General features: G+C 34.3%; 1 protein-coding gene across 2 annotated transcripts in view; it reads left to right on the top strand.

The window, feature by feature from the left end:
• Positions 1-24,442, top strand: part of MAP4K5 (mitogen-activated protein kinase kinase kinase kinase 5) — a 113,483-nt gene that overhangs the window by 46,907 nt on the left and 42,134 nt on the right. For both annotated transcript variants that reach the window (XM_054666516.2, XM_063793369.1), the window contains exons 5-12: positions 2,775-2,830; positions 8,889-8,936; positions 9,025-9,067; positions 10,045-10,117; positions 16,411-16,542; positions 18,543-18,605; positions 21,042-21,123; positions 22,382-22,498. In XM_054666516.2, coding sequence (XP_054522491.1) covers positions 2,775-2,830; positions 8,889-8,936; positions 9,025-9,067; positions 10,045-10,117; positions 16,411-16,542; positions 18,543-18,605; positions 21,042-21,123; positions 22,382-22,498 — 614 coding nt within the window. The remainder of the gene's footprint in view (positions 1-2,774; positions 2,831-8,888; positions 8,937-9,024; positions 9,068-10,044; positions 10,118-16,410; positions 16,543-18,542; positions 18,606-21,041; positions 21,124-22,381; positions 22,499-24,442) is intronic.

Below are 24,442 nucleotides of genomic sequence, written 5' to 3'. Positions count from 1 at the left end.
GCTTGTTACTGTAGTATTTTTGTATTAATATGTATGTTTTAAAGTTTCGAGTATTTTATTTAGTATTCATATTAATTTAGGCAGTTTTCTGAGTTGAATTTGACATTACATTCTAATACTGTTTAGAAAGTTTTGTTTTGGCTCTACTGTTTAGCTTTTAATTTGTTTTGTTGCTGCTGGCAATTTCTTGAATTTCTAGAATTTATGAGACTAAACATAGATCCTTATAATTTTTCTTCTCCTTGTTTAACATGGATATGGGATAGTAAAACTCCCATTGCAGCTACTTATTTTATAATTTGTTTTAAAGAATTACATGAAATATTTTTAAACGTTTCTATGCTGAAATCTTTATATTGGAAACCTTACCAAATTTCAGTCATGCAGTTTACAAATGCAGCCACAGTAGATATAAAAACAGAAGTGCTATTTCACTTCAAATAATAGGTTGTAACTACAGAGCTCAGTTTTAAAATGTCAATCAATAGAGCAGTGGTTAAATAAACTACTCTTCAACCTGTAATATGGAATACTGTGCAGCACTTAAAAAGATGAAGTTACTTCATAATTATTGACCTGGGTATATATCCTTAAGGCTTGTTTTTAAATGGAAAAAGTGAATTGTGAAAGAATATGTATAACATACTGGGTCATACTTAGGCTTTTAAAAATTATATTTTTATAAGTATAAATATAGAATGTAACTGTATAGCAAAATGAAAGAATACCTACCAGTTGACTAAGTCATTACCAGAGGAGAGGGAAAGCAAAGCTCAGAAGTAAACTTTTAAATTACAAAAAAAACTTATCAATATAGTACTTAATTATCAATTTTAAAATGTCATAATTATCTAATTTTGTCACAACAAATAATCCATAACAACAAAAATTCTGACTGATGTCTAAACACTGATCACTACCTCTTTATTAACAAAAATGTTTTAACATCACATAAATGTTACAAATACACAAATTACTATGATTTAGGCTATTTCTTAGGCATGTGGATTTAAAATTCTCTGTGCCACTGGATTTAATTTTTTTCTATGATTTTATAAAGAATTGCTATCTTCTCATGCCTGTAATTCCAGCACTTTGGGAGGCCAAGGTCGGGAGTTTGAGACCAGCCTAGCCAACATGGTAAAACCCCATCTCTACTAAAAATACAAAAATTAGCCAAGTGTGGTGGCAGGCACCTGTAATCCCAGCTACTTGGGAGACTGAGGCAGGAGAATCACTTGCACCCAGGAGGCGGTGGTTGCAGTGAACCAAGATCACGCCAGTGCACTCCAGCCTGGGCGAGAGAGCAAGACTGTCTCAATAAATAAATAAATAAATAAATGGAATTGCTGTCTTTTCTGTGAAAAGTTTTTATTCGGTAATTGTAATTTTTGTCCATTCACATTTTTATAAAATGAGAGCACTCAAGATAGCTGGCTTTTTTTTTTTTTTTTTTTTTTTTTTTTGCAACTTTTAAGTTTAAAGAATAGCTTTGAAACATTAATTTTATTTTTTCATGAAATTCTGACTTTCTCTTATTAAACCTGATATTTGTTGAATTAAATTGAACCTAAGAAGTACCCATCCCGGTAGTTAGTATACTAGATAGCATAATAATCAATAAAATCTACACTTATAATTAGATGTTGTTAATAAAGTGACTTTTTTTCTTTTACTACTATTTATCATGTTACTAAGAATCAAAAATTTATGTTCCTGAATGGGTAGAGAGAGCCAGTGATTAAAATACGCGGTAGAAATTTCTCTAGGTGAAGAATACACATGACTACCTGATTTGGTTTCGCTGTCAGCAGATACCACCCCAGAGTTACTCTCATGGTACTGAAAGGCATAGTCCCGAAGCCTCTGGTTGAGTTCTTGAAATAAGAAGAATTTTATATTTCATATTAGGGAGAGATCTGGTTGCCAAAAGTGACACGGTTATTTTTTAAATTCTTAGATAAGGTCCTGGATCAAGCCTCTCTTTTGATAGGTGTGGTAAAGAATTATACTAAAGAAATAGCATCTTGATCTATAAAAAAGTATATGATGCCTTTTAATATATTGGACAGTCAATCTCTTTATGATTCTCTATTTCTCTGTATAACTAGTTATATGTATTTCTTTATTTTTGAAAAATTGTTCAGGATTGCATTCTATAGACCTTCCTATAATGCATACCACTATGCTTTGCACATGAGTGCTTAATATTTTCAAGGACCACAGTTGTTACGGAGTTAAATCTTTTAAAGTGCATTTGAAAAAATTCTCAGTGTTACCTTTTGTTTTTGTTTCTTGATGACAGAAATAATATATGCTCACAATCAGAAGAGAAATCACTCAACTCTATAAATAGAAATTGTTTTATAATAGTTCGTCTGTTTTTTTGTTTTGTTTTGTCTTTTTGTTTTTTTCCGAGACCGAGTCTCGTTCTGCCGCCAGGCTGGAGTGCGGTGGTGTGATCTCAGCTCACTGCAACCCCTGCCTCCCGGGTTCAAGCAATTCTCCTGCCTCAGCCTTCCGAGTAGCTGGGACTACAGGTGCGCACCACCATGCCCAGCCAATTTTTGTATTTTTAGTAGAGACGGGGTTTCACCATGTTGGCCAGGATGGTCTCGAGCTCTTGACCTCGTGATCCGCCTGCCTTGGCCTCCCAAAGTGCTGGGATTACAGGTGTGAGCCACTGCGCTTGGCCTAGTTTGCCATTTTTTTAAGTAGACTGTTTCTAATGTTAGGTTTAAATGTATAACAATGTGGTCTCTTTTTCTTTCTAGTTACTGGACCATTATCAGAATTGCAAATAGCCTATGTATGCAGAGAAACCTTACAGGTACTATATTTTCTTAATATAGTTAGAAAGGCAATTCTAGGCAATATTTTCTTAATGTAGTTAGAAAGGCAATTGCCTGACAATTGATAACTATAAAATGATAGTCTACCTTAAAGAGAAAGGGTAAAACAAAATGATTTTTCTGTTAATCTCTTATAATTCTGTAAAACTAGTTATTTTTCTTTCATGAATGAATCACATGAATTCATTTAAGCTGATGCCGACATATACAGTGATCATATGTGGAATTCCACTTTGATGCTGATGCACACCATGGTCATGTGAGGTATTCTACTTTATAGCACTTGGCCCTCAGTTGTGTAAATTGGTTTTCAAGAATGAATTACTAAACCTCTCAATTGTAACATGTTGTCTAAGCGTTCCCTTCAAGTTTATGGCAGTAAAAGGAATCTCTTCCATGAGACATAGGGGCTTTTACTATTTCTCTTGAAATAAAATAAATTAGCACAGCATTAACTCAAGGTGTTATCTGAAAACCCTAGTTCTATGTGGTATTAAATGTTATTGATAGCAGAATCTCTTTTTCTAAGTTTGGTTAACATTGCATTAAAGAGGTTTCTTTACTTCAGGGCCTGTGAGAACTTTTAGTATGCTAAAATGGGTTATGAATATTCAATAAAGATATAGAGTATGTGGTATTTCTCCCAATTTATTTATTTTTTTCAGTGCCCTGAAAGACTACTCACTGAGAAAATTAGGAATTAACAATTTTGTTCATATAATTTAACGCATTTAAATTTGGAGGAGGGAATAAGTAGTAGTGATTGTGGTTTGTATTTTTGTAATTTACAACTGATAATTGTTAATTAATGCTTCTATCCCTAAATTTCCTATATTGTGTAGTTTCAATTTAGAAAGAAATTGATACTCTATGTGTTGTTCTCTAATATTTTCCAAAATGGGAGATTTGGCTGATCTAGGAAAAAGTTCTAGTCAATTTTGAAGAGTTGGTTCCCACATGCTTTAAAAGACATAACCACTGCCAAATCTTACTGAGAGATAAATCAGATTACTTTATCTAACATATATATATTTATATATAGAGAGAGATGTGTAATATATATGTATGTACGTATGTGTGTGTATATTCCTATAACATTTACATAACATAGAAACCTACTTCATTGTATCTACATAAAATACAAACTTAATTATACACTCATAGCAGAGAATTATTGACAAATTCATTTTCTTTGTATTTTAATTTCTAAAGTTCATTGTTTCCCTAAGTATTAAACAAAGTACTGAGTAGAGGTGAAAAAATAAAAAAAAAAAAACAAAGTCGAATTTGCACTCTGGCGCTGGTATGTGACCATAATCTTTTATATAGTTCTAGTTCCCAAAATACAATCTTGTACTGCATAACATTTCAGTCAACAATGGGCTACATATACAACAGTGGTCCCATAAGGTTATAATACTATATTTTTACTGTACCTTTTCTATGCTTAGATATGTTTAGATACACAGTAATTGCCATTGTGTTACAGTTCCTACAATATCAGTACAGTAATGTGCTGTGCAGGTTTGTAGCTTAAGAACAATAGGGCTTTACATATACCCTAGGTGTTTAGTAGGCTATGTGTATATACCATCCATGTTTATGCAAGTACCCTCTATGATAGTTGCACAACAAAATTGCCTGACAATGCATTTCTCAGAATGTATGCATCCCTATTGTTATGTGAGCATGAGTATATAAAATGAGGCTTATTTTCAAGAACAAGGATGGAGCTGGAGATCTTTATGTTATGTGAAATAAGCCGGGGACAGAAAGACAAACATCACATGTTCTTACTTATTTGTGGGATCTAAAAATCAAAACAATTAACTCACAGACATAGGAAGTAGAAGGATGGTTACCCGAGGCTGAGAAGGGATTTGATATGGTCGGAGGGGAGTGGGGATGGTTAATGGGTACCAAAAAAAAAAAAAAAAAGAAAGAATGAGTAAGTTCTAGTATTCGATAACACAACAGGGTGACTATAGTCAGTAATAACTGAATTTTATATTTTAATATAACAGAGTGTCATTGAATTGCTTGTAACTCAAAGGATAAATGCTTGAGGGGATGGATACCGCTTTCTCCATGATGTGTTTATTTCACATTGCCGCCTGTACCAAACGAATTCCCCATAAATATATACCTACTATGTACCCACAAAAATTAAAATAAAAAAAAACCAATATGAAGCTTAGGAAGGGAATACCTCCAAGATTACTTCCAATTTTAAAATTCTATTATGCAGATAAACTTCCACATCTGGTCAAAATCAGGTAACAAGAAGTAGATTTACCATGCTACCCAAAACAATCAAATAAAGTAGGCAAAATATATGAAACAGTGATTTTCAAGAAACTGAACATCAGGTAATGAAGGACAATGAGGCCTGAAAAATAGGAAACAAACCAAGGAAGCCATATAATTGCCCCAGCTTATGGCGTTGGCAAAGTTTTCAGGCCACAGTACAGGGAGAAGGAACCCAGGTGGGGTCCCAAGCCAGTTAGAGTATTTAAGGTAGAGTATTGGAGAGTGCTTCAGAGTATTGGAGTATTTTTGAAAATTCAAAAATATACAGCACCCAACAAAGTAAAATTCACAATGTTGGGCATCTACTCAAAGATTACCAGACAAGCAAAGAAGCAAAATAAGATGAAAATTAGTAAAACCAACCCACACTGACAGATGCCAGAATTAGCAGACAAAAACATTAAAACAGTTATAACTGTTTAAGATGCTTAACAAGTTGAGATATGGAAGGTATAAAAAAGGCCCAAGTCAAACTTCTAGAGATGAAAACCACAGTGTCTGATGGAATTAACAAAGGATGAAATTAGCAGATGATTAATTACTGAGTGAGCTTTGGATGGAATTAACAAAGGAATTAACAAAGGATGTTAATTAACGTGTCTGATGGAATTAACAAAGGATGAAATTAGCAGATGATTAAATATTGCAAAAAACGTATATTTGAATTTGAGGGCATAGAGATGGAAAATATTCAAAATGAAACATGGAAAGAAAAAGTAATTTTTTATAAATGAAGAGTATCATTAAGCTGTAGGACAATTTCAAGTGGCCTAATATGGATATAATTGGTGTCCTTGAAGGGACAACAGAAGAAAAAGGGACAAAAATGAGAAAAAAAAAAAGAGAGAGAATGAAGAGACAAAGAGAAAAAAGGGAAACGAAAGAGAAAAGGGAGACAAACTGAAAAGGGGAGATGGCTGAAAATTGTCCATATTTGATGATAACTATTAATATGAGCCCACAGATCCAAAGTGCTCAACAAACCCTGAGCACAAAAAAAAAAACAACAACAAAAAAAAAAACGAAAAAAAACAACACTAAGACACATGAATCAAATTGCTTATTTGATTAGAACATCTTAGAAGCATTCAGAACAGGACTCATGATATACAAAAGAACAAAGACAAGGAATATTTATTGTTAGAAATAAGTGAGAAGACAGTGGAAAATCTTTAAAGTACTGAAAAAAAATTGTCAACCTAAAATTCTATTCCTAGAGAAAATCTCTTTCAAAAACAAAGGCAAAATAGAGTTTTTCAGACTTACAAACACTGAAAGAACAAGTCACCAGCAGACCTATCCTACAAGAAATGTTTAAGAAAGTCCAACATTATGCTCAAAGAAAATGCTCATTGGAGCATTTTGTATTTTCTGTTTTCTGATTAGGGATGTTTAACCAGTATATATTCTGCAAGTACTAAAAAATCTGAAATCTGAAATATTTCTGGTCCCAAGCATTTTAGATAGGGATATTCAGCCTGTACTTATAGGGAAATTTATGGCACTAAGCAGAAGCTCTCAAAATCAGTATCCTCAGCTTCCACCTAAGAAGCTAGAAAAAGATGAGCAAATATAATGCAAAGTAAGCAGAGAAAGGAAATAAAGATCAGAATAAAAATAAACGAAATGGAAAGGAAAAAAATAGTAATAGAGAATGTCAGTGAAATAAAAATCTGATTCTTTGAGATGAGCAATAAAAATGATAAACATCTAGACAGATTGATCAGGAAAAAAAGTAAAAAGAGAAGAAACAAGTGATAAGCATCAGAAATGAATGATGGGATATCAAGACAGAATTTACAAATATTAGATAACAAGACAGTATTATGAACAGTATTATGCCAATAAAATGGGCAGTTTCAACAAGAGATACAAACTACCAAAGCTCACTCAATTATAAATAACCTGAATAATCCTATATGTATTCTCACAAAGAAAACTCCAGGCCAGATGATGCCATACAGTAAATTCTACCAGACATATAAGAAAGAAATAATGCCAATCCTATATATACCTATCTAGAAAATTGAAGAATGAGAAATAACTCCCGAATCATTTTGAGTCAGCATTTTTCTGACACCAAAATTAGACAACAATCTTACAAGAGAACAAAACTACAGGCTAATGTTCTTCATAAACCTAGGTGCAAACATTAAAAATAAAAGGTTTAGCAAAGGTAATCCAGTAATATATTTTAAAAGTTAATACATCATAAACAAGTGGAGTTTATTCTAGAATGCAGTGTTGGTTTAATATCCAAAAATCATTTCATCTTAACAACTAAAAAAGAAAAACCACATTATCATCTAAATACACACAGGGCATTTAGCAAAATCCAACATTCATTCCTGATTTTAAAAAGTTCTGAACATGCTAGGAATAGAAAGGAACTTGGTCAACCTGATAAAGCGTACCTGTGAAAAACCTATGACTAACTCATACTTAATGGTAAAAGATGGGATGTTTTTTCCTCCAAGCTCACCCAAACAGGGTGATGAAGTCTGCCTTTACTACTACTTTTCAACATTGTCCTAGAGGTTTCAGCCAGTGCAAAAAGAGAAAATAATGAAATAAAAGGCATCTGGATTAGAAAGTAGGAAGTACAACTCTCTTTATTCACAGACCACATCATCATCTGTGTAGAAAATGGAATAAAATCTACAAAGTAGCTACTAGAACTAATAAATTAGGCTAGAAAGATTGTAATATTCACTATCAATGTACAAAAATCAATCAGATTTATATATACTAGCAACAGACAATCTGAAGTTAAAATAATACAACATATAATAACATAAAGAATATGACATTCTTAGGGATAAATATGACAAAAGATGCATAAACAGCTGCATACAGAAAACTACAAAACTCCTGAAAGAAATTAAAAACCCAAATAAATGGAGAACTATACCATGTTCACAAACCAGAAGACTCAATACTGTTGAGATGATAATTCTTCACAAATTGATCTGTAGATTCAGTGCAACCCCAATCACAATTTGAGGAGGCTTTTTATTAAAGAAGTTGACATGCTGATTCTAAAATTGCTGTGGAAATGTAAAACACCTAGAATAGTCAGACAACTTTGAAAACCTGATCTATAGTGCCAGAAAGCACATCAGTGTTTGTGAGGGTTGTGGGGAAGAATGGGAAAATTATAAAGGAGCACCACATAAGGAAACTTTTAGGAGTAATTAATATGTTTGATATCTTGATTGTGTTTAGTGAAATATTTCTGATTTTTATCAGAAAATAAATTAGAAATCTTCAGGCTGGGTGTGGTGGCTCACGCCTGTAATCCCAGCACTTTGGGAGGCTGAGGCGGGTGGATCACTTGAGGTCAGGAGTTCAAGACCAGTCTGGCCAACATGGTGAAACCCCGTCTCTACTAAAAATTACAAAAATTAGCTGGGTATAGTGGCGCATGCCTGTAATCCCAGCTACTTGGGAGGTGGAGGCAAGTGAATCACTTGAACCCAGGAGATGGCGGCTGCAGTGAGCCAAAATCACTGCCACTGCACTCCAGCCTGGGCAGTGAGACTCTGTCTCAAAAACAAAAACAAATCTTTAAAATATAGTAAACATTGATTTACTTATCTAGGTTTTTTTCTCCCCAAAAAAGACATTCTAGTTTTTCTTATTCAATAAGAATTTAAGTAGAAAATTTAGGAGTCACATTTACAGTTTTGCTGATACATTCTTTTTTTTTTTTTTTTTAACTTTTAGGGTCTTGCCTATTTGCATACTAAAGGCAAAATGCATAGAGATATCAAAGTAAGTTCATTTAATACATTTAAATTGCCAATTCTATTGGAAGAAATTTTATGATGCTAATTTAATTGTATTTGTATTTTTGTTCTAGGGTGCTAATATTTTATTGACAGACCATGGCGATGTAAAATTAGGTATGTTATTTCAAATTCCTAAAATTTTTTCCAAAAATTTAATGACATTTTAATAAAATTTTTATAAAATTTTAAATGAGAATTAACATTATACAGATTTCATTTTCATATCAAGAGTCGCAGTAATGTTTAACTTTTGATCCAGTAATTTTACTCCCAAAACTCATTTTAAGGAAATTAAACCTAAAGATGGAAAATCCATATTCACTGAAGCATTAACCATAATATTACTTGTGGTAGAAAAAATGCAAACGTAAGTCTAGCAATAGAAAAACTGTTAAACTGTGATAAATCTATTCAATCATTGATATCTATGAATGTGTAAGAGTAACATCTGGTGTGTTAAATGACAAAAATGGACTGTATATTTATTTAGTATTTTACAACCACGTGTTTCTGTGTGTTATTTTGTTTGTTTTGAAGGAGATGGTCTCACTCTGTCATTCAGGCTGGAGTGCAGTGATTCAGTCATAGCTCACTGCGTACTTGGACTCCTGGCCTCAGGCTATGCTCCCACCTAATCCTCCCAAGTAGCAGGGATTACAATACAATCATGTTTAACTACAACACTTAAAAAGTTTATACATAGAAAAAAATGACTGTAAAAAAAATAGTACCAGAATGCTATCCTTGTTATATTAGGATAAAAGGAATACAGGTGTGTGTTTTTCCCATGTGTTTTATTTTTTGTGCTTTTTTTTTCTCTTTTTCCCAAATTAACTTCATTGTGCATATAATAAAAATATTTTTTGTTAACTTTGTTCTTAATAAAATATTTTCATTCTAGTAAAGTGCCAATAAATTTTTTTAATAAGTATGTTGTGAACTAAGCAAGAAGAGATTTAGGTATTCAATTTATGCGCATTTTTCTAACATTAATATTTGAATTATTAATACTGCCATGCCTGAGGGCGAAAGTAAAAATGTTGTTTGGTGTATTGTAAAGAACTAAAATTTTCTGTTTTTTTCCTCACTAGCTGACTTTGGTGTGGCTGCAAAAATAACAGCTACCATTGCAAAACGAAAATCTTTCATTGGCACCCCTTACTGGTAAGACATTACTGTGATTGAATTTGATCCATTTTCATTTCTTCATGGTTTTGTGATCAACCTCGATACTTGGTAATAGAAGTAATAATTAAAAGTAGGGAGATTTGCGTGCTCTTTGATAGTATCATAAGTTCTGGTTGGGTTAGGGAACTTTGATGCTCATATTCATGGTTCAGCCTTCCCTCTGTAGAAGTGCTAATAATTTTTACTATCCCTGTGATTTTATATTGAGAGGGCTCTTAGGTATGAAATTTTCAAAAGATTTGCCTCCTGTAATTTTCTTACCCTTTCTTCTGGCATTCTCTTTTAATCTAGGACTTTTCCACTTTATTTTAAGTTGCGGGGTACATGTGCAGGATGTCTAGGTTTGTTACATAGGTAAACGTGTGCCATGGTGGGTTTGCTGCACCTATTGACCCATCACCTAAGTTTAATCTAGGATTCTTCTTCCTGGTTGTTAAAACTCCTTCATCCTACCTACCATTACTCTCACCAGCCACCCCACTCTTAGTGCATTCCACTGATTACTGACAAAATAATCTTTCTAAAACACTGCTTTCATTATTGATAGATGATAGAAATAAAAAGCCTCATAACAAAACCTTAATATTTAAAATAGTGAATGTTATAAAAGGTGACATTTGCAGTTTGTGTGAAAGGTTGGATTCTTTTTTTTTTTTTTCTGAGACAGGGTTTCATTCTGTCACGTGGCTGGAGTGCGGTGGCACAATCACAGCTCACTGCATCATTGACCTCCCAGAGCCAGATGATCCTCCCATTTCAGCCCCCGAAATAGCTGAGACTACAGGCATGCAACATCACAGCCAGCTAATTTTTTGTAATTTTTTTTGTAGAGACAGGATTTCAGCTAAAACTCCTGGGCTGGTCTAAAACTCAAGTGATCTACCTCCCAAAGTGCTGAGATTACAGACTTGAGCCACCGTGCTTAACCAATTTGGATTCTTTAATGTGCAGTGTTTGGATAATTTGTTATTTGAAAAGAAATTTAAGTAGCTCCGTACCTCATACCTGATGTCAAAAAATCGTATGTGGAAATAGTCAAGTTCACACCTGTAATCCCAGCACTTTGAGAGGCTGAGGCGGGCGGATCAAGAGGTCAGGAGATCGAGACCATCCTGGCTAACACGGTGAAACCCCGTCTCTACTAAAAATACAAAAAAATTAGCCGGGCGTCGTGGCAGGCGCCTGTAGTCCCAGCTCCTCGGGAGGCTGAGGCAGGAGAAGGGCGTGAACCCAGGAGTCAGAGCTTACAGCGAGCCGAGTGCGCACCACTGCACTCCAGCCTGGGCGACAGAGCGAGACTCCGTCTCAAAAAAAAAAAAAAAAAAAGTGAAACCAAAAGAGCCATCAGTAACTATCTGCTTTAAGAGCTGATGAGGAAGGCTTTCTGAACATAAAGAATAAAACCTTAAAAGGAAATGTTGATAGATTTAACTGCATGAAAATTTAAAACTTATTTATGTCCACCAGCTTAAACAAAATTAAAAGGCAAGTAAAAAAACAGGAAATATTGTCTAAAATATGCCAAACTAGGTTTAATATTTTTCATATGTAAGTTCTTATAAGTCGATAAAAAGAATGTCTCATTAGAAGCAGTTAGTAAAATAATACATATTAAGTATCGTAACATATGATAATGGATCACAAGAAGTTACGGATTTCTTTTTTTTCTAATACCAACTCTATTAGCAAAAACAATGGCATAGACTTAATTTGTGCCAAAAGAGAATACTTTTTCCATAAAAAAGAAAGGTAGAATATATCTAATAGGTGAGGGGTAACCAAAACTTTTTACATGAGACCAGTAAGAAAAGCCCCAAAATTAACAGAGACTCAGTTTTCAGTGACACATTCATCACAGACCAATTAAAAAACTACATAAAAATCTTACCTACATATTAGAAATACATTTTTAATTCATTCATAGATCCAACAACCTTTTAGACATATAAAGAAAAATTATTAACTGACAAAAAAACACTACGTATCGAATTCATTTACTATCACTTAAAGGGTGTCTACAGAATTCTCACCTCAATATTTTCATGGAAAATGAGTGGAAATCAATAGTCCAGAGATCCTCATTAAGAATGAGCCACTGATAAACACAATATATTTATAAGTTGTATAATATTCATGTGCATGTTTTGAGCATTAGTCAGTTTAATTTGCATCAGGCTTTTCAAATTAAATTTATAAGATTTCTTTTCAATAGGCATTCTCAGATGACTTTTGAAATAATTATTAAAATGGAAACTTACCTGTTTTGCCAAGTACTAGGATTTAGATACAGAATACATTCTTATAAGATTCATCTCCAATGTGCACATGTCATGTGTCTTTGAATGTACCTGAGAGAAACAAAGGCATCCCCACATTCCATATGTTTACAGGGATTTTCAGAAATGACTTCTTTCATGTCTTCAACTAGAACTGGAAACACTGAGGACATTACCACATTGTTTACATGCATATTTTCCCCCCAGTATGAGTTTTATATTTTAAAAGGGAAGTGGTGAAATTACATGCCTTCCCATATTCCTTACATTCATAGGTTTTTCTTCAGTATGAGTTTTCTTAATGTGTTCAAAGGGAACTGGAACATACAAAGGCTTTACAACATTTCTCATATACATATGGTTATTCTCCAGTATAATTTTTTTCATGTTTTCAAAGATAACTCAGATAATTGAATGTTTTCCCACATTCCTTACATTCCTAGGATTTCTATGAAGTATGTTATTTCATGTTTACATACAGAACTGGAATATCTGAAGGCTTTATCGCATGTCTTACAATCATAAGGTTTCTCTCCAGTATGAATTCTGTCATGTGTTTCAAGGTAATTGAAACGACTAAAGGCTTTACCACATTTTTTTTTTTTTTACCTTCATAGAGTTTCTCTCCAGTATGAGTTTTTTCATGTGTTCGAAGGGAACTGAAATGTCTGAAGGTTTTACCACATTTTTCACATTCATAAAGTTTATCACCAGATGAGTTCTCTCATGTGTTTAAAGGTAACTGAAATGACTGGAGGATTTACCACATTTTTGACGTTCGTAGGGTTTCTCTCCAGTATGAGCTTTCATGTCTTCTAAGGGAACTGTATTGATTGAAGGCTTTACCACATTTTTTATAGTCACAGGATTTCTCTCTATGTGTTCTTTCATGTCTTCACATGGAGCAGAAATGACGGAAGACTTTACCACATTTCTTACATTTATAGGGTTTCTGTCTAGTATTATTTCTTTCATGTTTCTGAAGGAAACTAGAAAGAATAACTCCCTTACCGTATTTCTTACATGTAAAAGATTTTTCACCAGTATGAGCCCTTTGAAAGTAACTAAGACAACTTAATTCTTTCGCATATTCCCTACATTCATAGCGTTTCTCTCCAGTGTGAGCACCTTTGTGGTTATGAAGGTAACTGGAATATCCAAGGGCTTTATCACATTTCTTACATTTATGAGGTTTTTCTCCACTGTTAGTTATGTTTTTGAAAAGAACTGCAGAGTCTCAAGGATTTACCAGATTTCTTCTGTTCTCGGGGTTTTTCTCCAATGTGAATTACTTTATGTCTTTGAAGTAAATAGGGAAATTTAAATGTTTTCTCATGTTTCTTACATCATGTAGTGGCCTGCAGGTCATGGCTAGGGGCATGCAACCCCTACAGACTTCTTTGTTCCTTCTTTACTCTCACTGCTTCACTTGACTAACCTAAAAAAATATATATTCTGAATAATGTGTCCCTTGATGAACAAATTAAATGACTTTTTTCTATCAAATTGGAAAATATTTGGAATTATGGGCATGCTTACTATCACTAAATATTTGGCAGTGAGAGTAGAAATTGGTACAACAGGGGTTAGGGAGGGAGAGCATCAGGAAGAATAGCTAATGGATGCTGGGCTTAATATTAATACCAAGGTGATGGGTTGATCTGTGCAGCAAACCACCATGGCACACATTTACCTGTGTAAAAAACCTGTACATCCTGCACATATACCCTGGAACTTAAAATAAAAGTTGAAGGAAAAAAAAAAGAAATTGGTAGAACGATTTTGAAGCATAATTTGATGGTAATGTTTATCAAAAACTTTAAGCAATATTTATCTTCTTTATTCTCAGTAATTCCATATCTAGTAATTTATTAGAGAGGCATACAGATTTGTATATGATAAGCTTTATCACACTATTTTAATGATAAAAATTGAGGGAAAATAATACACAACAGGAAGGGAATTACATTTATTCAATTCAGTGGAATAATATGCTACGGCTCATGATATGTTGTTAATTTTAGAAAGCAAGATTCCAAGTAGTATATGCAATATGATACCATTTTATAAAAGGTGTGTGTGTGTGTGTGTGTATGTGTGTGTGTGTATGTGTGTGTGTGTGTGTAAAAATGGATGAAAATATGTGAAACAGGAACTCTCTTTGAGTGGGATCATGCTTAGCTTGTTTTCTTCCATATTTTTTCATATATTCCAAATTGTTTTCAGTCAACACAAATCACTTTAACAGAAAAAAAGCCTCAATAAGTATCAGTTAAATAAAAGTTAAATGAAGATATAGGTGAGTTAGATAACCTATAGGATTGCCTTCGTCACATCAGAGTCCCTCACTTTCTATGACTGTCCTTTTTGTGAATACTCTTCTAGTCTAAATTGTCTATTTTTTGTATCCTGACTATATCAGGTGAAATACTACTACTTTAGCTTTCTTTACTCTTCCCTAAGATACCCTTTTTCTGTGTTTATCTTAAGCCCTCCCCATTCTTAAGAGGGCCACACTCTCTACCTTTCTATACCTATGGCCAACTGATTGAATACAGTTTCCCACTGAGCCAGGAAGTGCAACAGTCATAGTCAACTTGACATTCCAGTTAGCCACCACTAGTTGATTCCAGTGGGTAGAGGAGATGAATCCTGTTTGCTTTCTCTGGGCTCCACCTCAGCCTCTTTCCTCTGTGAAACTTGCCTTCAATTATCTTGCTCCGTGGTGATTGTTTACTTCTCCTTACTCCTATATCCATTGTTATGTATGTAGCACTTGCATATAGTACACATCTACATGTTCACATTTTTAGTATACATACTTTATATGCTAACCACACTTGAGAGACAGGGTGTTAATATAACTTTTTGTAGCCTAAGTACATATAAAACCAACTTGTACCTTGTGGATATTCAATTCAAATTAATTGAAGTTAAGTTAGTAAACATTTGAAAAGATAAAAGAATATTTCCCCTGAACAGTATCATCTATACTTTATAACTTCAGAGGCCTTCTACAGTGCTGATTCCCAAACTTGTAACTCCAACTTCAGTCTTCTGTATATTCAACAGTTGTTTAATAATAGCTCTATTTCAATATCCACAAGCATTTCCTCCTCAGATCTATATCTTAAGTTAACCCCTTTCATTCTGTTCCCTCTGCTACTGCCTTTGAAAAGTTCTCTAACATATCTGCCTGACTGATTTCACCTGATTTCACACTATCCTTCATCTTGCCATGCAGTTTTAGATTGTTTGACCTCATAATTAAATCTTTCATTGGGTCCCCATCATTTTCATGATAAAGTCTAACCTTTTTTGTATAAACAGTAGATCATTTATAATCTAGCCTCTACTTCTGAGGTTGATTTCCCAAACACTTTCGAGACTTTCTCTAACCATGTGTTATTTCCTGTCCATTACAGACTTATTTGTAAAATAAGATAAAAATGAATTTATGCATTTGGACAAGCATAAATGCTTACTCTCCATTTCTGTATTTATCACAGACTGGTAGCCAGCAATGTATGGCCCCTTATCAGTTTGCAGGTGATACATTGAGCACTGTCCTGTCAGCTTTGCTGGTCTCCCTGAATTTGTACTCGTTTCCTCTCACTGAAATGTCCAGGCTCCCCACCCTACTTAGAAGTCTCACCTCCTTTAGGAACTTTTCTTTGACCTTCACAGGGATTTAGGTATTCTTTTTCTTTTTGCCTATTATATAACAAGATTCACAAAAATAGAAACCAAACTAAAACAAGATTTTTCCTTAGAGCATAAACATTCGGAGGGCATTCAAGATTCTTAATTAATTTTAAAAGTGTGTATGTGTGTGAAATAGAGATTTAAGCCTTTACTTAGTAATGTTTCTTCTTTCCTAGTAAACACCTCTCAGCTTCCTTCCCTCCAACAAGTCTGGTGATTATAACAGGAAGTAACAGATTCAGATCAATATTTAACAACAAAAATGTTGTATTCATTGATTCCTTCTAGGATGGCCCCAGAAGTTGCAGCAGTAGAGAAGAATGGTGGCTACAACCAACTCTGTGATATCTGGGCAGTAGGAATAACAGCAATTGAACTTGGAGAACTTCAACCACCTATGTTTGATCTCCACCCAATGAGGTGTTCTCATTATTTATAATTATCCAGTTATTGATCAAGTCTATGGGGAAAGTGAAATGCTGGTAACTCAGCATCAAGCTCATTTTTAAGAATGAAAAATAGTAAAGGTATTGTAAGGGATTTAGGAGTAATCTCATCCAAAAGCTATTGTGGGCTAGTCCGAAGGTAGTTACCTCAATTTATTTTTCACAATTACAGATCAAGCTCCTTGTTCTGCTCTTCTCCTTCTCACTACTGTACTTGACTAGTCTTTAAATAAATAAAACCTGTCTTGTATTGCTGCTCCTAAAACAACATAAGAGTAAATTGTCTGTACTGTTTGAAGCTTTTCCATAAAACAAATTTCTCTTCATAATCACACTAGGATATGAGAGTTAACATTATTTTAAGACTTTTTGAGTCTTCATGTTCATTCTTTTATCAATTGATCTTTTTTTTTTGTCCTATGTGGAATTATAAGTAAATGATAGAATGCAGATGAAACTTTTCTAGTTATATTTGATTTTGTTTCTTTTTATTTTATCCAGGCATAATGAAGAGGTATCTATGCTGAATATAATTATCATTTACATTCTAGGATGTATTATCTCAGAAAAAAATATTTGAGGGCATCTGAAAAGTTTTTTGATACTTTGAAGGAAAAGATAGATTAGGCTTTAATTGACACTTTAAATGGTATGAAGCTAAAAAGAAAATTAACAGAATGGTGAAAGTGTTTTGCTAACATGATTGGCAACAGATTGATATATACTATATAAGGAAATCATTCAAAGACTACAAGCAAAAAATAGATTAAGGTTTATGATCAAGTACCAGATACGGGAATCTATTTGAGCTCATAAGCAGCTAAAGATAATATATATTAAAAGATACCTACTTTTAGCTAGAATGCTGATAAGTACAGACCTTTTGGAAAAATACTTTGATGTTATTTGTTATGGGCAATACAAATGTTTCAGTGCTTCCACCGTTTAGGGGATTATAATTCAGAAATTATCTAAGGAAAGAAAATGCTAAGAATTATGCATTTCAGGATAACAAGGGAAAAAATCTAAATATGTAGTAGTTGGTGAATTCTTAAGCCAATTATTTAACAGTTAAGGGCAGCCATTACATATGTATGAACCAAAGCAAAATGGAAAATTGATTATTAGTGAAAAAAATTATAAATACTAATGTGAATATAATTGGTAAGCATTTAGATAAAGACTAAAAAGATTAGAAAAATGTTTTAAAGAGATTAGAAAATTTTAAATAATAGAATGGTGGGAATAAATTTTTTTTTATTTTTCCTTTGAATCATTTAATTTTTAGAAAGGAAAAATGTATTTGTTATGCTAAAAAAGAAACAGGAATTTGCTTAGAAACCTGGGATTTTTGTAGGAAATGCTGAAATAGAGCATTTTAGAACTTCCTTCTTAAATCCTCTATCATACTACCCCCATAGCCCACAAGAAAATGGGTCACACGTGAGTTTATAGACAAAGTTCTCTTGTAGATTGGTTTAGGTATTTAATATACTGAGAGAATATGGGAAATCATTGTCAAAAAAGGAAAACAATCAGGAAATGGATGTAATTTGCCTATACACCCACCCAAAATAAATATGGAGGCCAGTCTTTGGTTAAATATGCAACCTAATGTTAGAGTAACATGTCATCTCTATGTATTAGAGAATTGTATACAATTATATAGACATGTGCTTAAGATATAATACTAGTTACATATGTAACAGTATAGTAAGAAAACTCTTTTCCAATATTTGGTGGGTTTGCTTTGTGAATAAGGACTTGTTGGAAATTTAAAAATCTTCTCTGTAGTCAAGAGAAATTTTTTGAAAGCTATCTAAAATATTAAAAATTTAATTTCTATATCCCATAGTAGTTTTCATCATTGTCCACTTATGTGGTAGTCTTGTATAAATTCATTACAGAATATTCTTTCTAATTGTTAGATGTAGTAATTTTGATATTGTTCTTTAACTATAATTTTTATTTCAGGGCTCTCTTCTTAATGTCAAAAAGTAATTTTCAGCCTCCAAAACTAAAGGACAAAACAAAATGGTGAGTTAAAGAATATATAGTTTTATAGAATTTTACAATCGAAAGGAGTATAGATTCAGTTTCCATATTTTGCAGATGATTAAACAGAAGTCCATAGACATTAAGCAGTTTTCTCAAAGTTACACAGCTGATTTGCTTGCAGACCTATGGCAAGGATCTAGATTTATTTTCTGGTAGTTCTTTTTTTTTTTGAGACAGGATTTTGCTGTGTTATCCAGGCTGGAGTACAGTGTCATGATCATAACTCACTGCAACCTCAAACTCCTGGGCTCAAGAGATCTTCCCTCCTCAGCCTCTTGTGTAGCTGGGACTATAGGATGTGCCACCACAACTGGCTAAGTTTTGTTTGTTTGTTTGTTGTAGAGACAGGGTCTCACTATGTTGCCCAGGCTGGTCTCAAACTCCTGGCCTCAAGGGATCCTCCCACTTCAGCCTTCCAAAGTACTGGGATTACAGGTGTAAGCTACTGTGCCCAGCCCAGTGTTTCTTTCTTTTTTTTTGGAGACGGAGTCTCGCTCTGTTGCCAGGCTGTAGTACAGTGGCGCAATCTCGGCTCAATGCATCCTCTGCCTCCCGGGTTCAAGTGATTCTCCTGTCTCGGCCTCCCGAGTAGCTGGGACTACAGGCACATGCCACTACGCCAAGCTAATTTTTGTATTTTTAGTAGAGATGGTTTCACCATGTTGGCCAGGATGGTCTCATTCTCTTGACCCCGTAATCTGCCCACTTCGGCCTCCCAAAGTGCTGAGATTACAGGCATGAGCCACCTCACCCGGCCCAGTGTTCTTTATAATCCAGTGTTCTCATAAAACTCAATAATTTTCTTAGGTCTTCGGCAGATTGGGTAAGAAGTGTGGTGAGGAAAGAATTAGAAGTGAATACATGAAGATTTTGAAGAATCATCTATTTTTGCCCTATCTTCCTTTACTTCCATTAATTACACATTGACTTTCATGGAAGGTGATATGAAAAGGGTTTCCAGATAACATGACACTTAAAATCAATCTCTGTTGGTTTTTCCCTCTCTTCCTTACGTAATACTCAAAAAGATTATTACTTATTTTCATCTTGATCCCTTCTTTCTCTTACAAAGTAAAGCAGTTTACCTATCTTTATAGTCCAAAAAGATGTCATCAATTGGTTAATAAAAATTAAAGATTATTTTTCTGGTAATATCTTCCCCATACATTTAATAAAAGAAGCTGTGCAAATAAGTTTCTGAGTTCTTAAATTCTAGAATTCCTTATCTAGATTACATGGATCTTTGAGGATCTGTGAGCCCCCAAAATTCTGTATGTATATCCATTTTTCTGAGAAGACAGTCCATTGCTTATTTCAGGTTCTAAGAGGCCCCTCCCCACAAACAGGTTCTCAGCCACTGCTTTATGTTTCAGTAGTCTGTCTTAGCATAGTTTTATTTAGGACTCAAGCCATTCTGGGGATGATGGCAGGAAAGAATGGCAAATCACACTGTGGAAAGAAAGGAGTTTATATTGTGCTGCTAATTATATTCCTTTGTATTGACACTGGGTCCTTCCTTTTCCCTGTTGCTCTAAGTTCCTAGACATCTGGAACTGAACGGTTTTACGGCAGGAATGACTGATATTCATTCGGGAATGAATGACTGTTAGCTATAAATGCTAAATTCACAGTCAGATTTCAGAGCAGTTATTACCATTGGAGAACCTTTGCCAGTCCCGATACTGTCTGACTCCGTGTTATCTTTATCGCAGGCTACCAAATGTGATGCAGTGATGTGATTTCTCTGCAGAGAACTGCTCTGTGGTGGTTGTCATTGCTGATAAATACGGTTATTTCATACCTTTAGTTATTGTCCATTCTCTCCAGTGGAATCTTGGCAATGGTAGAAATACCTTTTTGTGTCATTTCTTAATAATCAAAATGTGATACCTTTAATTTATGTCTTCTTTCTTTCCCCACTTCATCAGTGAAGGTGGCAGAAAACCCTTCTAGTTGCTAAAATTGCTCCCTCCTCTTTGCCTTTTTTTCTAAGAAATTCATCAGCCTCTTTGGGATTTAAATAGTCTCTTATATTACCCCATGCCTACCTTTCGTGCCGTCCAACTCTTTTGGTATAGCACAATATTTACATACTAGGTAAATTATGCAATGAGAAAAGGACATTTTGACTCCTAAGTAGTACCTAGAAAAGAAGGTCATATATAAATGACACAGCCTATTTCTGATTGTTAGTGTAATTTTTGTGGTTGTATATTACTGTTCTGTTACTTAATTATATTTTATATAAAAGACAAAACTGACACAGTTGTTTCCAAGGAATATATTGTACTTTAACTAAGTGGCCCAATAAAAAATCATGGTGTTTTAGACTAACTGTTCCTAAGTTAATGTTATTTACTAACACCGAAACGTAATAGTAGTGAAATATTTTTGTACGTCTCTTTTTATTTTAAGGTCATCAACATTCCATAATTTTGTCAAAATAGCACTAACCAAAAACCCAAAAAAAAGACCAACTGCTGAAAGACTTCTGACTGTAAGTCGTTGAAATTACGAGGGGTCTTCCTATAGTCATAAATTAGACATATCAGTAGAACAAAAGTATTTATGTTTTTAAGATAAAAATGTTAGTGATCTCTTACAGCAGGGGTCAGCAAACTTTCTTTTTTTTTTTTTTTTTTTTTGGAAACAGGGTCTCACTCTGTCACCCAGACTGGAGTGCAGTGGCGTGATCTCAGCTCGCTACAGCCTCCACCCCCACCCCCTGGGATCAAGCCATTCTTCTGCCTTAGCCTCCCATGTAGCTGGGATTACAGGCGCGTGCCACTACCACCTGGCTAATTTTTGTATTTTTAGTAGAGACAGGGTTTCACCGTGTTGGCCAAGCTGGTCTTGAACTCCTGACCTCAAATGATCCACCCGCCTCAGCCTCCCAAAGTGCTGGGATTACAGGCATGAGCCACCATGCCTGACCAGCAAATTTTCTATAGGCGGGTCACATAGTAAATATTTTAAACTTTGTGGGCCATACAGCCTCTGCCGCAACTACTGAGTTCTGCCATTATAGCCCAGAAGCAGCCATAAACAGTGTATATATGTGGGTATAGTTTTAATACTCAATAAATATTTACAAAAAGAGGCAGTCAGTGCACTAGATTTTCCCCATGGGCGGTAGTTTGCTGACCCCTGCCTTAGAGAAAACTTTAAAATGTTGCTGTCAGCTAAAACAAATTGCTTTTCTTGTCTTCTAATGTAAATTTATAGAATACTCTGCATATGTGTGTGTATAAAACACTTTTATATTAGAAATAGTCAGTGATTACAACAACCTAAGAAGCTTTACTGACATGCTAATATTTAATTATATATGTCTTTGTAAATTAACATAATTTTACAGAATTAAATGTATGCAGATATATGATATACATGCTTTTTTCTTACTGTGATTATGTACCATACCACAGTATTCATTTGCATCAGTATAGTGATATGAGTAATGAATGTCATTGGTATAGCCATATCTAATCTATATTAATTTTAGAACTTAATATGGATTAGATAACTTTACAAAAAGAAATTGCTTTCTAAATTTACCCTACAAAGGCTCTTCAGTTTTATATAATGTGTAATTATGGATTCTCTGATTAATATTTTTACTAACACAGTTTATTTGTATTAGTAGACTCCCATATACTTGTCTCTGCTAGTTACTGAATGAAGAAATGAAGATAGCATTTTCTTTAAGCCATAGATGTAAAGGCATACTCATGAAATTTCATTTTGTTTTCTTTTAGCACACTTTTGTTGCACAGCCAGGTCTCTCTAGAGCCCTAGCAGTTGAACTGTTAGACAAAGTGAACAATCCAGATAACCATGCACATTACACTGAAGCAGATGACGATGACTTTGAGGTAAGAAAGTGTTTGCAGTCTCATAGTTGAAAATAAATGTTTTATAAGGCCTTAAAGTTTGCTTTTTTTTCTTTGTTTTCTGAGTCTATCTTTTAACTTAGTTAAAACAGATTTAGCTACAGAGATTAATAATGTCAACTACACTTTTCCTGCACATAATTATCAGTTGATACTTTTTTATTGTGATATAACCAGTTGATACTTTTTTTATCCTAGTTCTCCTTAGAACTAGGATTAGTTCTTAACACTGTCTCTTTTTATGTTCTTAGTTTGGTTAGCCTGAAGTTTTGGTAGCTGAGATTGAAATCAGGGGTCCCTCTGCAGAAATGCAGAGGTGCTTTCCCTTTTAGTGATTGCCCTTATCTCTAGACCTCAGCTTCTGTAGTGAGTTTGATCATTCTGTGGGATATATATAAACAACATCTGTTTCCAAGGAAATAAAGGTTTTAAGAGCCTTGCTTTCAACTAAGAAAACAAAAGTGTAGCCACAACACATATGCATATTATTTTTCATGAAAAGGACTTCTTCGAAATCCAGCTGTGCATATTTGTAGTTGAATTTGTATTAACAAAATACAAATAATTTTAAAGAATGAAGCTGAAGTTCCTGTTGGAAAATGTTATCCTTTTCAGTATTTCAAAACTATTATTTCTTATATAATTAGTTGTAGGGCTATTCATAACTGTGCTTACCTTCTCTGAAAACATTATAGAATTATTTTTAATGTATTTTCTTTTTTTTTTTTTTTTGAGATGGAGTCTCGCTCTGTCGCCAGGTTGGAGTGCAGTAACACAATCTTGGCTCACTGCAACCTCCACTTCCTGGGTTCAAGTGATTCTCCTGCCTCAGCCTCCTGAGTAGCTGGGACTGCAGGCACCTGCTACCATGCTCGGCTAATTTTTGTATTTTTAGTAGAGACAGGGTTTCACTAAGTTGGCCAGGATTGTCTTGATCTCTTGACATCATGATCCACCTGCCTCAGCCTCCCAAAGCGTTGGGATTACAGGCGTGAGCCACCGTGCTTGGCCTGTAATGTATTTTCTATAACAACACAATTTGTCAGGAAATCAGGAATGAGAGACTTCCTCTTCATTGACAGGTATCTATTTATGATTATAGCACAGCTATATTTTTTCACCAGTCTCTTTCTCTCCTTATGTTCCTTCTTCTCCTTTTATGATTCCATTTTATTTCTAAGTTTTTCTGAATCTGTCTCTTCATGTCCTTTATTTATTTATTTATTTATTTTATTTCCCTTATATCTCTACCTTCACTAAAGGGAATTTTCTATTTCCTGTTTTTCAGCTTTAAATTATTTCCTATAAATATCATACTGTGTGCCAGACATGGTGGCTCACACCTGTAATCCCAGCACTTTGGGAGGCCAAGATGGGCAGGTCACTTGAGTTCAGGAGTTCAAGACCAGCTGGCCAACACGGTGAAACCCTGTCTCTACTTGAAAAAAATACAAAAATTAGCTGGATGTGATGGCAGGCGCCTGTAGTCCCAGCTACTTGGGAGGCTGAGGCAGGAGGATCTCTTGAACCCAGGAGGCAGAGGTTGCAGTGAGCTGAGATTGTGCCACTGCACTCCAACCCCAGCAACAGAGTGAGACTTTGTCTTTAAATAAATAAATATTATAGTAACTACTAGCACTCATTGGGTACTCAATGTGTGCCAAGTATTAGGCCAAATAATTTCTATGTTAACTCATCTAATATCAAAACAGTCCTTTATACTGTTTTATAAATGAGGAAACGAGGGACAAAAAATCAAAGTAATTTGCCCAGCATCATATGGCCAATAGGAAATGGAACCAGGATTTAGATCCAGGCAAACTCCAGAGCCTACTCTCTTAGTTAATACACCATCATATCTATGTATGTATTTAATAGAAATAGTCATTAAACAATCTTTAAACTCCAGTCTTTATTTCCCCATTG

This window comes from Pan troglodytes, chromosome 15 (assembly GCF_028858775.2).
Source record: "Pan troglodytes isolate AG18354 chromosome 15, NHGRI_mPanTro3-v2.0_pri, whole genome shotgun sequence".
Lineage (NCBI taxonomy): Eukaryota > Metazoa > Chordata > Mammalia > Primates > Hominidae > Pan > Pan troglodytes.
The sequence above is the reverse complement of the archived record's forward strand: the minus strand, read 5'-3'. Positions and strand labels throughout refer to the sequence as shown.